This window comes from Lycorma delicatula, chromosome 13, assembly GCF_047948215.1.
Source record: "Lycorma delicatula isolate Av1 chromosome 13, ASM4794821v1, whole genome shotgun sequence".
Taxonomy (NCBI): domain Eukaryota; kingdom Metazoa; phylum Arthropoda; class Insecta; order Hemiptera; family Fulgoridae; genus Lycorma; species Lycorma delicatula.
Genome location: NC_134467.1, coordinates 52,978,554 through 52,991,300, shown reverse-complemented (window position 1 = coordinate 52,991,300; position 12,747 = coordinate 52,978,554). Strand labels below are relative to the sequence as shown.

The 12,747-nt window shown below is 32.2% G+C and overlaps 1 protein-coding gene across 3 annotated transcripts in view; it reads left to right on the top strand.

Moving 5' to 3' along the window:
• The window catches only part of fal (SAM and HD domain containing deoxynucleoside triphosphate triphosphohydrolase falten), a 100,061-nt gene that overhangs the window by 67,643 nt on the left and 19,671 nt on the right, over positions 1–12,747 (top strand). For all 3 annotated transcript variants that reach the window (XM_075381446.1, XM_075381445.1, XM_075381447.1), the window contains exon 8: positions 4,635–4,855. In XM_075381446.1, the coding sequence (XP_075237561.1) occupies positions 4,635–4,855 (221 nt within the window). The remainder of the gene's footprint in view (positions 1–4,634; positions 4,856–12,747) is intronic.

Below are 12,747 nucleotides of genomic sequence, written 5' to 3'. Positions count from 1 at the left end.
CGAACATGGTGACGCCAAGCAGATTTGACTGGAACCAACTGGACCTGAGCAATTCAAACAGTCTATGTATTTCTTGAACAGGCCTCATATAAACATACAAGTAACCTATGAATCGAGTACTTAACAAATAAAAGAAACATTTGTAATCCTGATGATTGTTTGCAGACATGTTGCATGCATATCAGATCGTGACGCTAAGCTAATTTCTGTAGAATTAGGGAAGTTACCGTATTTAATTTTATTTATATAAAAGGATTATTGAAGAGGGGCAACTTGAATGTGTTTGATTGTAAATTAAAAAAGTTTGGTATTTATGAACATATTGTACAATTAAAAATTAATAAATTTATTATTACATTGTATCAGATCATACAGAAAAATGTAATCAAAACAATTACAGAACTAAAAGATAATCTAAGAACTTTGACAAATAAAAAACTACCGATAACAAATGTATGAGTGTCTTATTTTACAATTAAAAGATGCTTTAATGACAAGTAAGCCTTTGCTACGCATTGTTATATCGGTGATGCAATGAAATTTCCCTAATTATTGAAATGAAAAATTGCAAAAATGAGTTTTAAAGAGGTTAACAGATCGGTAAAAAAATGATAGTTAAATTGTACTAATTTATTAAACCTAAATTATCGGGAAAAGTAATTTATAGACATATTATAAAACATTCAGATGATAATGTCATCAAGACAATCAGCATACTGTAGAAATGTAAAATCTGTTAACTATTAATCTATTGACTGCATTAATACAACCAGTGGAAACAATTGTACATGTTTTGGAAAGTCACGTCTTTTGACTGATGTTGTTTTCTTGACTTGTTTAAGGCCTATGATCATGTAAATATACAGATTTGCACAATCTTTGAGAAAAATTTTACTCGATTGGAATATTCAGATAATTCACTTTTTAACCGATAGACAACTTTATGTATATATTGTTCAACAAGGGATGGGTAATATCTTTACTGAAATTACAAGAGTACTGCATTGCATCTTAAAAGGGAACAAAATGTAGGGAGAATTTTGGGTTTCTGTAGTTCTCTAGCTATCAAAAGTAAACTTACGTGAAACAACTTTAGTTTGTGCATTAAAATAGAAGCTGCAGGGTGGCACCATTCAGATTGTGCAGAAACACATATGTGACTTTGTGAAAAGAAGCCGCCCTAAATGTGTGTCAGTCCAATCCTTCCACCTTCCTTGGGATTTCAATGTATATTTTTTTGTCTTCAGTCATTTGACTGGTTTGATGCAGCTCTCCAAGATTCCCTATCTAGTGCTAGTGGTTTAATTTCGGTATAACCCCTACATCCTACATCCCTAACAATTTGTTTTACATACTCCAAACGTTGCCTGCCTGCATAATTTTTTCCTTCTACCTGTCCCTGCAATATTAAAACGACTATTTCAGGATGCCTTAATATGTGACCTATTAGTCTGTCCTTTTAACTGTATTTTTTCAAATGCTTCTTTCTTCATCTATTTGCCGCAACACCTCTTCATTTGTCGCTTTATCCGCCTGTCTGATTTTTAACATTCTCCTATAGCACCACATTTCAAAAGCTTCTAATATTTTCATCTCAGGTACTCTGATCGTCCAAGTTTCACCTCTATATAAAGCTACGCTCCAAACATATACTTTCAAAAATTTTTTCCTGATGTTTAAATTAATTTTTGATGTAAACAAATTATATTTCTGACTGAAGGCTCATTTAGTCTGTGGTATTCGGCATTTTATATTGCTCCTGCTTCGTCCATCTTTAGTAATTCTACTTCCCAAATAACAAAATTCTTCACCTCCATAATCTTTTCTCTTCCTATTTTTACATTCAGTGGTTCATCTTTGTTATTTCTACTAACTTTCATTTCTTTTCATGCAGTAGTTCTTGCGAAGGACTTCACCATGCCATTCATTGTTCCTTCTAAATCCTTTTACCGTAGTTAATTTTATATATATAAACGGATTATTGAAGAGGGGCAACTTGATTGTGTTTGAGTAAAAATTAAAAAAGTTTGGTATTTTTCATGAACATAGTGTACAATTAAAAATTAATAAACTTATTATTACAACGTATCAAATCATACAGAAAAATGTAATCAAAACAATTACAGAACTAAATCCTTTTTACTCTCAGCTAGAATTACTACATCAGCAAATCATAGCATCTTTATCTTTTTACCTTGTACTGTTACTCCGGATCTAAATTGTTCTTTAACATCATTAACTGCTAGTTCTATGTAAAGATTAAAATGTAACTGACATAGGGAACATCCGTGTCGGACTTCCTTTTTTATTACGGTTTCTTTCATATGTTCTTTTATCTGTATATTTGAACCCTAATTTTTTTTAAATCCTGAACATTTTATTCCAGTCTATGTCATCGAATGCCTTAGGTCTATAAATGTCAAGTATGTTGGTTTGTTTTTATTTAATCTTCCTTCTATTATTAATAGAATTGTTTGGTTTTCCTAAAACCAAACTGGTCTTCTCCTTCTACCATTCTCCTCTCAATTCTTCTGTACAGAATTCTAGTTAAGATTTTTGATGCATGGCTAGTTAAGCTAATTGTTCTGTATTCACATTTATCTGCTCCTGCTTTCTTTTGTATCATGACTATAACACTCTTTTTGAAGTCTGATGGAACTTCCCCTTTTTCATAAATAATAAACACCAGTTTGTATAATCTATCAATCACTTCCTCACCTGCACTGCTCAGTAATTCTACAGGTATTCCGTCCATTCAAATCAGCAGAAGTCCATTAAATGCTTAAATCAGCAGAAGTGAACTTAGGCGGAACAAATTGAACTAGTACAAAACCTTGGATTTCAGACGATATATTGCAGCTGATGGATAAACATAGAAAATATAAGAATGGTAGTGATGGAGAAAGTAAAAGGAATCATCGACAATTAAGAAATTAATTAAGAGAACCATTAAATAAGTTTACCAGTAGTATAACTCTTCAATATATTTCACCCACCTATCGACTTTGCTTTTCGTATTATATATCGGTATACCATCTTTGTTTAACACATTTTTAGATTTTTATTTATGCACCCCAAAATTTTCTTAACTTTCCTGTATGCTGCATCTATTTTATCAATGTTCATTTCTCTTTCCACTTCTGAACACTTTTCTTTAATCCACTCTTCTTTCAATAGTTTGCACTTCCTGTTTATAGTATTTCTTATTTGTCTATAGTTCCTTTTACTTTCTTCATCACTAGCATTCCTATATTTTCTAAGTTCAGCTGCAATATATCATCTGAAATCCAAGGTTTTCTAGTAGTTTCTTTGTTCCGCCTATTCACTTCTGCTGATTTAAGAATTTTCTTTTTAACATTCTCCCATTCTTCTACATTTTCTACCTTATCTTTTTTACTCAGACCTCTTGCAATACCCTCCTCAAAAATCTTCTTTACCTCCTCTTCCTCAAGCTTCTCTAAATTCCACCGATTCATCTGATACCTTTTCTTCAGGTTTTTAAACCCGTCTACATTTCATTAACACTAAATTATGGTCGTTATCAGTGTCTGCTCTAGGGTAAGTTTTGCAGTTGATGAGTTGATTTCTAAATCTTTGCTTAACCATCATACCTTGCAGTATCACCTGGCTTTTTCCATGTGTATATTCTTCTATTATAATTTTTAAACTGAATGTTGGCAATTTCTGAATTATACTTCATGCAAAACTCTATAAGTCGGCCCCCTCTTTCATTCCTTTTGCCCAGCCCATATTTACCCATTATATTTCCTTCCTTGCCTTTTCTAATGCTTGCATTCCAATCTCAAACTATTATTAAATTTTCATCTCCTTTTATGTGTTTAATTGCTTCATCAGTTTCTTCGTATACACACTACCTCATGGTAGTGTGTATACAAAGAAATTGATGACATCATCATGGACACTTATAGGCATATAGACATTAATAATCGTTGTCGATTTAGGTTTCAATTTGATCGTTATTACAATTATTCTATTGCTATGCATTTTGAAATACTCTACTCTCTTCCCTATCTTCTTGTTCATTACATAACCTACTCCTGCTTGCCCATTATTTGAAGCTGAGTTAATTATTCTAAAATCACCTGACTATAAGTCGTTTTCCTCTTCCCATTGAACCTCACTGATTCCTACTACATCTTTCAATATATTAACCGATATAAAAAAAGATTAAAAAACTGAATTATAATTAAACAATAAATATTAAATTCATAAATCACTTAAATTCCTTCTATGTTTTTAATTTTTAAGATTGTTAACTATTTTATTGTGTTTAACGGTTATTTACTATTTAATCTTATTAGATTAAAATATTTGTAAGATTTTAATTTTTAAATTAGATTTTGTGTGTATGAATAGTGAAAAAGACAAAATATTTTCAGCAGCCTCTCAATAGGCAAACTTAGAGTAATACTCTACTATAACCTAAGAGGGAATTATAAATAGTTGGAGGTAGAATTTTTAATTCTTGATGTTTTGCAAAATTTGGAAAAATTATTTTAATGACAGAAATTTGCAATCTGGGTAAGGATATTAGATAAACTGATTTGTGTGAGTGTGTTTTGAAGTTTCAGATTTTGTGAAAACATTGTCTTTATTCGGTTATTTCTTTTCAGAATATTAGTGTGCATGCTCTTAAAGCGAAATTATTATCAGAGTATGAAATGAAATACAGTCCACATGTGCTAAGATTTTGTGTCATTAAATTGGATTTCTTCCATCACATTAGCAGTTCATTGAATAAAGTGGTCTTATTCAAAAAAAGAGACTGTAGCGCACCTTTAGAAACAAAAAACATTGATGTCCGCAGTCTGGCTGACCCAATTCCTTTACAAATGTAAGTATCAATATTACTTTTTGAATTATAGTTTTTCTATTTATTTCATTGTATGTGGATTTCTATTTATTTCATTGTAAATTGGATATAATTAATATAACAAAATATTTCAAAAAATCAATTTATTAAATTGAACACTTATTCTTTATCTAAATTTTGACTGTATAGACAGATTACTTAAAAACTTCTATTGATTTTTTTAAATGAGCTTATCAGGATGGAAAAGTTTTTTTCAGCAGTGTCAGATAGTTATGAAGCCAATGAAAGATCCCCAAAATTAAAAAAAAAAATGAAATTTTAATTGTTTTCTAATCTTCTGTTTCAAATCTTTTTTTAATTTTATTTTTTTACATAAATTATTTATCACATATTATTTTACCATTATTATAAGTTTAATGGTAAACTATTATTTTTTTTTTTTTGTGATGTTTAGATGGGCCACAAATATGTTCACTGTGTTTGAAGGTCTCAAGTGTGAGAAATGTACTTCATTATAGTTTGTTTCAGATATATAATAAATATATATATATGCTAGCTACCCATCGCAGCATCACCTGTGTTGTGCTATATGGTTACTTGCGTTTCCTCGCAGCAGTCAATTCTTTTATTTTATGTCCTTTAGTCAAGTAATCAGAGATAGGTGCAGCACTGTATACTTTTGCACCCCTTAAAGAATTGTAATTAGAAAAACCCTAAAATGGTTTTAAATATTTATCTGAAGAGTATTTACAAGCCCAAATCTTCTGAAGATCTAGTTTACTATACTTGGAATTGAAAAAATTTATAATCATTGTTCAAAATTTTTTTACCTTTCTTCATCCCCTTTCAAGGTCGAATTTCAAAAATCTAGAAATGGTTTATTGACATGAAGATTACACTTACCAAAAATCAGGTTGATTTCTTCATTTATTACCGAGAAACAAAAAAAATAAAAAATCCATTTTAACACTTTTAATCTCTGAATTTTAAAAAATTGTACAAATCATTTTTTATATGTTCATATTTGATTACACACATCAAAAATTAAGTTGATATCTATGTATTTTACTAAAAAGCAAAACAAAAAAAACTTTTTCATTGTTATTCCATTTTAACCTATTAAACTCAGAATTTCAAAGTGGATTTTCTTAGTTTGCACTTACATTGTAAAGAGAAAGTGTTTATAAATTTTCATCAATTTATCTTCAGTAGTTTTTTCTGGGCATTGATCACTCATGACATGTTATTTTTATATATATATATATATATATAGCATCCCTGTCTCGACTTTGCCCCCAAGAATAAAATGTAGCCAACCCATTTTCTAACAGTATTAAATTGATAAAACTTCCTTCTTAAACTTGTGGCTAAACTTCAGCTTTTTCTAAAATCATGTTATTTATTTCCAATGCAGAAATATTTTGAGAGTTATGATAAATCTTTCACAAAGCTACTCGTATGGTTTTTGTGAAAGCTTAATAATTTGTAGATAAATATTGGAAATGAGATCATCCATTGTTTGCACAATAGTATCAATGTTTTCATAGACAGAAATGTAACCATCATTGTGAGGAAGAGTCCCATTTCCAATGTTTAGTAGTTGTAAGGGGAAGTTAGCATTGCCACCCCCAAGATGAACTCTCATATTAGTTCTTAAGTTAATAGTGAGAATAAATTTCCATAAGGGTGATGATCTAAGGCATGCCTGAACAACATCAGCCCTAGTTCCTCGTGATGACAGGCAATGTTTGCCGAAGATCTTCAGCAAACACGAAAGTTATACCACCCATTAATTTACCGCATGATCTAACATCTTGAAGGGTTCAATCAATGACTTCAATATGAGCTCGATGACTCATCGTGCATTCATCCCACGCTATAAGTTTAGCATGTGGCAAAATTTGTCAAAATGGACTATTTTTACAAATAGAACAAACAGATTCTTGCCCATATGCAACATTTAACTGTAACTTAAAAGTGGAATGTCCAGTTCTCCCACCATTTATAAGTATAGCAGTTACTCCTGGTAATGCTACATCGATTGTAATATTTTTAGTTGAGCGAACTTGAGCAAGAAGTGGATTGATTAAGAAAGCTTTTCCAGTGCTTCTAGGAGCATCTAAGAAAAAGTTTTTGGGTTGTTGCTAGCAACACTTCCATTTATATCATCAAACACCTGAGATTGATCTGGTACTAATTTAGGAAGATTAATACTTACAAATTCTTTCTGTTCATCGACGTTGAAAGTCTTATCATTGTATCATAAGCATTAATAGCTTCTTGATTATCATATGTTGTTGTTGGTAAACTGAAATCCCATAAGTATTTCTCGCTTAACGTAACGACAATATATTCAATCTCAGTGAGACCTTTCAATATTCAATATTTCATCTGAAATTGTAATCTGAACATTATTAGTTTGATGTCTGATTTGATATAAAATATATTTACAAAAATCTTTTTGGAACATTTCCCACAATACGTCCAGTTGGGCAGGATGACAAAAAACTAATATAATTGCAAATATTCCTTTCAGTTTAGGCAAAGACTGACGGGTAGAAGTATCACCAATTGTGTCTTTTCAGTGATTATCATTTTCCTGTTAGCCAAGTACAGCGCAAGCAGCTTTATTCGTATGGTGTAGTACACCATCAACAGTTTTCAAGTAATCAAAAGATGTAGGTCCTTTAACATTATGTAATAACATATGCAGATAAAAGAATTCACTTTGGTTTGGATGAATTGTATATACTTTACCCAGAGCAGCATCCATTTTGATTGCAGGAAATCCTTCAATGTCAGTCCTGCACTTTCTTCTGCAAAACTTGTTATTATTATAGGTATAGTATCTAGGAAATTTAGGATATAACAGTGTCTTAGCGATCATCGGACTCACAAAGCTCAAAAAAAGCAATAATACTGATTTTCTGTGGACTTTTAAGGACTCATTAGAGATTTTGTTCAGTAAAATAAATATGTTGATAGTTTTCTAAGTGAACAATAGTGGGATAACATAGATGAATTGGGAAGTCAAAAAATTCCCAGTCAGTCGCAGATGTACATATATCTACCATTAATGTACTGATTCAATTCATCTCTTTGATTTTCAACCGAAAAAGTTGCTTGATCTGAACCTTTGGTAATGTATTTGCATATATAAAAATCGCATGCATGGAGTTGCAAAATTCAACATTTATGTGGGCATTAAAGCAACATTACAGCAGTGGACAATGTGGTTCGATCCATTTATTTATAAATACCAATTATGTTACCTTGCATGTTTAAAGTTTCATATGACTTCTGTCCTCTGGACTTCTGCGATAAGTTGGGTAACTGTTATCTGCAGTTTGAGTGCTGCAAATGTACATTCGAGGATCTAGGATCTTTTTTGAGCATTTTCCATTTATCATACATGGAGATGGCCTATTTATATAATCACATGGTCCGTTACATATATGTTTACAAACAATGTCGTAATAATGGGTCAGCATTTTTCTCAGGGAGTTCAGTAGATATGATTGTATCAATTTCATTAGGTTGTATTTTAGTTGCTAACCGTACCAATATATTACAATGAGGTAAGCCTCGTTTTTGCCACTTGACACAGTGCATAGCAGTTGACCGAACCAAATATTTCTTTTCTGTTAATAAGGTCTAGGGGTTTTTTCATTTTCAATTGGAAACCTCTGGATATATTATCATGTGCATCAGTAGATTTTTGACCAGTGAATAATACGTTTTTTTATTTCTGATCACTCAGGATTGCACGTAAAAATTATAAATAGATCTGGACACCTGTGTGTACACACTTTTGTCATAGCATTTTGAGATTTCTCAAGCATATACCATAGTAAACCCGTGAAAGATAAGGGAACTACGACACTATGACCCATGTTGTTAGCATTAACATTGATGTGTCTGTTGCACAATATCTTGAAGATGATTGTAATCATCAGCATGTAATTTTTTTTTTATTACGAATAAAATCATCTTTCAGTGATCATGTCAACAGAATATTGATTAAACAAGTTTCTGTAATAATATAAAAAATTCCCATTGTTATCTCGAACCATAAGTCAATTGGCATAAAATTGCTTTCAAGTGACTGTTTTATTTTGTTCATTATAATTTAGCAGTGTAGTTAGATAATAACCATCTTCACTCTTCAAAAACATAAGAGGTTATTGTAAGGATCATAAGAGCGATGAAGCTCAGACACACGTTGCATTTGACCGTCATGACTACGTAAGATTATATATCTAGGCCCTTTATCTTCATCGACCAGTAAAACAGCAACTTCATTAGTAGTTGGAGCATTATAGTGACCCCTATGCTGATTAACAGGTACTCAATCAGCATGAATTTTTAATTTAAAATCGTCCACCTTAACCAAAAGTGTATTGTCAGTATTGCATTCAAACTCTGATCAAATTATTATGTTTTTACCAAAACTTGCTGGACTGCTGTTGTTAGTTCCTTCTTCAAGTTCAGAACAATATTAGTTAGTATGAAGAGATGTTTGATCAGCATCAGAAAAGAAGTAAATTTGTCAAAATTGGTGATCAACACCAACTGCTAGCAATAAACTTCCTGTGCGTTAAAAACGCACTAAATGTAGGCATAAAATTCCCTTCTACAATTGGTTTAACACCAAAAGAAGTCATCTGAAATAGTGTTATATTTTCCTACATTATCATGTTTTGACAAAGGTTGAGATCCTAAAACTAAACTGTTGATTGGTTCTGGTAACTCATTAATCGTAGGAAGTGTAACTTTCCCACCAAAACATCACATGGCAGGTGCTTCATCTTTCTATTTTTTTGCAAAACAATTGCGTATTTGCAATTATCTTTGCGTACTGCACCTATCTTTACTATAAATCTTTAAATCTTTACTATTAATATAATCCAAATGAGGATTATATTCAAAAGTAGATCCAAACTTTAAAGCGGCTTTCCTATGTTGTATAGGATCATAAAATAGATCCTCACGCTCTTCCATAGTCTCATGTAAACGCGATGTAGACAATCGCCTCGCATCTGTTTTGATTTTCTACCGATATTCCATCTCTTCTGTTTTAGCATGATTTTAGAAAAAGAACTCAACAAATACCACCAAAATAGATAGATAGATAAATTTGTACAATCAAATATTTATTACTGGACAAATAATCCCAAAATAGATATAAATAAATAAACTTTAATAATCAAATATTTATTGCTGAAAAAATACCACCAAATTCACTTTCTATAAAAATGATGGTGCATGGTTGGACCAATGGTGGTGCACCAGGCAACTGCACACAGTTCCCTCCATGCTAAAAGCAAAGCTTTACTTTTCTCTCTCTCCCGTTAGAAGCAGTCCCTTGTCAATTAATTTACAGATTATTTAACTTAATTTCTAAGCGTAGATTATTTTTATTTACTTATTGTTGTTTATTAATTTTATTAGTTTAATTTTATAAATTTCAATAATCAAATATTTATCATCTCTCACAGAACCAATACATCAAATTACCTGAGAAACCGAATACAACTGCATTAACCTAACTACTGCATGTATGTCAAGAAACGAACTAAAATTGTCTGAAGTTCAATAATTATCCATTATCAGCAGCTTACGCTCTCATGATTAAGTAGACTGAATTTAGCGCAACATGTCCGCCATCTAGCTGAGAGCTAATATACTTCATAAAACACTGTTGCCTGTGCACAACTTATCCACTGCCTAGTGAACATACTATCTATGGAGGCAGTAAAGCATTATCTTTTTAAGTGTTTTTTATTCTTTTTAATGTTTTTTTGAGATTAAATACATTTAAAAAATTTCTCAGTTATGCCAAGAAACATGGGTAAAAATTTGGTTGTGATTGATCCAAGTTAGTTTTTTTTTGTTTATTTTGAACAAAAGAAAAACTCTTCCTTTTTATGTAATAGTATAGATATATAAAATCAGGGTGATTCACATAGAATGTAACAAACTTTCAGGACTTGTTCTACTGGTGAAGATGAAGAAGAAAGTTCATATAAAAAATAAGTTCAGAAATATTTCACTAGAGAGTGTCAGCTGCTGAAAGATTTCACCTTATTTTTGTGCCTTTGGTAAAATTATGCCAGATAGTAATTCTTGGGAACTAAATAAAAGCTAAATGTAGTGAATTTATGTGAAATTTGACCTGAAAAATAGGTCCCAGAACTGTATTTTTAGTTATTGAGAAATCTGGGGTAAAATAAAAAATATTGGGGGTTGAAAAACACACTGCTTTATGTTTGGTGTAAAATAACATTGTTAAATGGGTAATCATCAGTGACATCAGTGATCCCTCCTCTCATGTCTGAGAGCAGATGACCTGATTCATATCCATAGCTCACAATTCTCTGCCACTCAAATTAATGTGTCTAAAGTTTCACCAGTTGCCTCTTCAATTTGGTCCAGTGTCTTTTCGGCGGTCTTCCATGTGAACTGCTGCCCTCGATTTTTAACTATACAACTAGCTTCTCAAGATTTTTGCCAGGCCACAGATTATATGGTCTTTAAGCAGAGTATTCACTGGAAGCATATTACAGGCAACCTCCTCTATACACTCAGTTTTTTTATAGTAAAGTTTTTCATCCTCTTTTCTGTCCATGTGATGCAGAGCGTTCTTCTGCAGGCTACATTTCAAATGCATCAATTCTCCTCCAGTCTTCCACCTTCGTGGTCCAGATCTCAATGCCGTACTTGACTACTGGGAAGATTAGTAGCTGAAGCAGTCTCAGCTTTGTATTCTTCATGACTGCTCTATCCTGTCCTTCCAGATAGCTGTGAACTTCATAAGTGCCTCCTTCAACAAGATAATTCTTCATATTTCAGCTGATGACCCCCATTCTTTATTGTGGTCCTAAATATATAAAATTGTTCACCTTTTCAAAACCACACAGCATATCACTGACTGGAAGATTGTTGGCTCCAATCTACAATCATAACTCTTGCTTTTCCGATGTTTTAGCCCCAGCGCCTCACTTTCTTGATGAATGATCGAGGATTTCCGTCACTTCAACTTTAGAGTATACAAACAGGGTCGTATCGTCAACAATCCTTAAATTGGTTATATGCTGGCCTCCTATTCGGATACTATCATGGCAGTTTTACATGTCCTCTGCATGATATATTTGCTATAAATGTTGAATAAGATCAGAGAAAGAAATGTATTCTTTCTCTGATCTTATTCAACCCTGTCATACTCCACTCAACAGATAAGAGGACTCTATCACCACATTGTTTTTAAATATAGGTTCCGAATGAGGGTAACAAATAATCAGGAGTGCGATCTCCTTCAATGCCTGCCACAGATATTTCACCTAACTGAATCGAAGGCCTGGGCATAACCTAGGAAGCTTATTACAAGAGGAATATTGAACTATCTGGCTTTCTCTATAGTTACATAGAGTATATACAACAAAATTTTACTCGCACGTGAAATCAGAGAAATAGTTTTATCATTTTCTCAGTATTGCATACAATCTTTTTTATGTTGGGGTATGAAAACAGGTTGCCCACTCATCAGGCTATTTTCTGATTAGCCATATGTGTTTATATATCTAGTACGTAGTCTTAACACCTAATTCATAAGTTGCTTTGATCATGTTCACTGTGACGCTAATTGGGCCTAGTGATTTGTGATTTGTCTCTCATCTTCTTTATTGTTTTCTGCACCTCCTCTTTGAGAATGTATGGTTCTCTGTCAGGCACTGAATCTGCTTCTGTGAGCTCTGCTTGGTCGTCAGAGTAAAGGTTGCAGCAGTACTCTTTCTGTTTTCCTCCAATCTCTTGATAGTCTGTAAAATGTTTACAGTTTGTGTCGTCTATAACCTGAGGTTTTGGTTTGAAGGTGTTCATAAGTTTTATTATTTCTTTAAACGTAGGCTGCATTT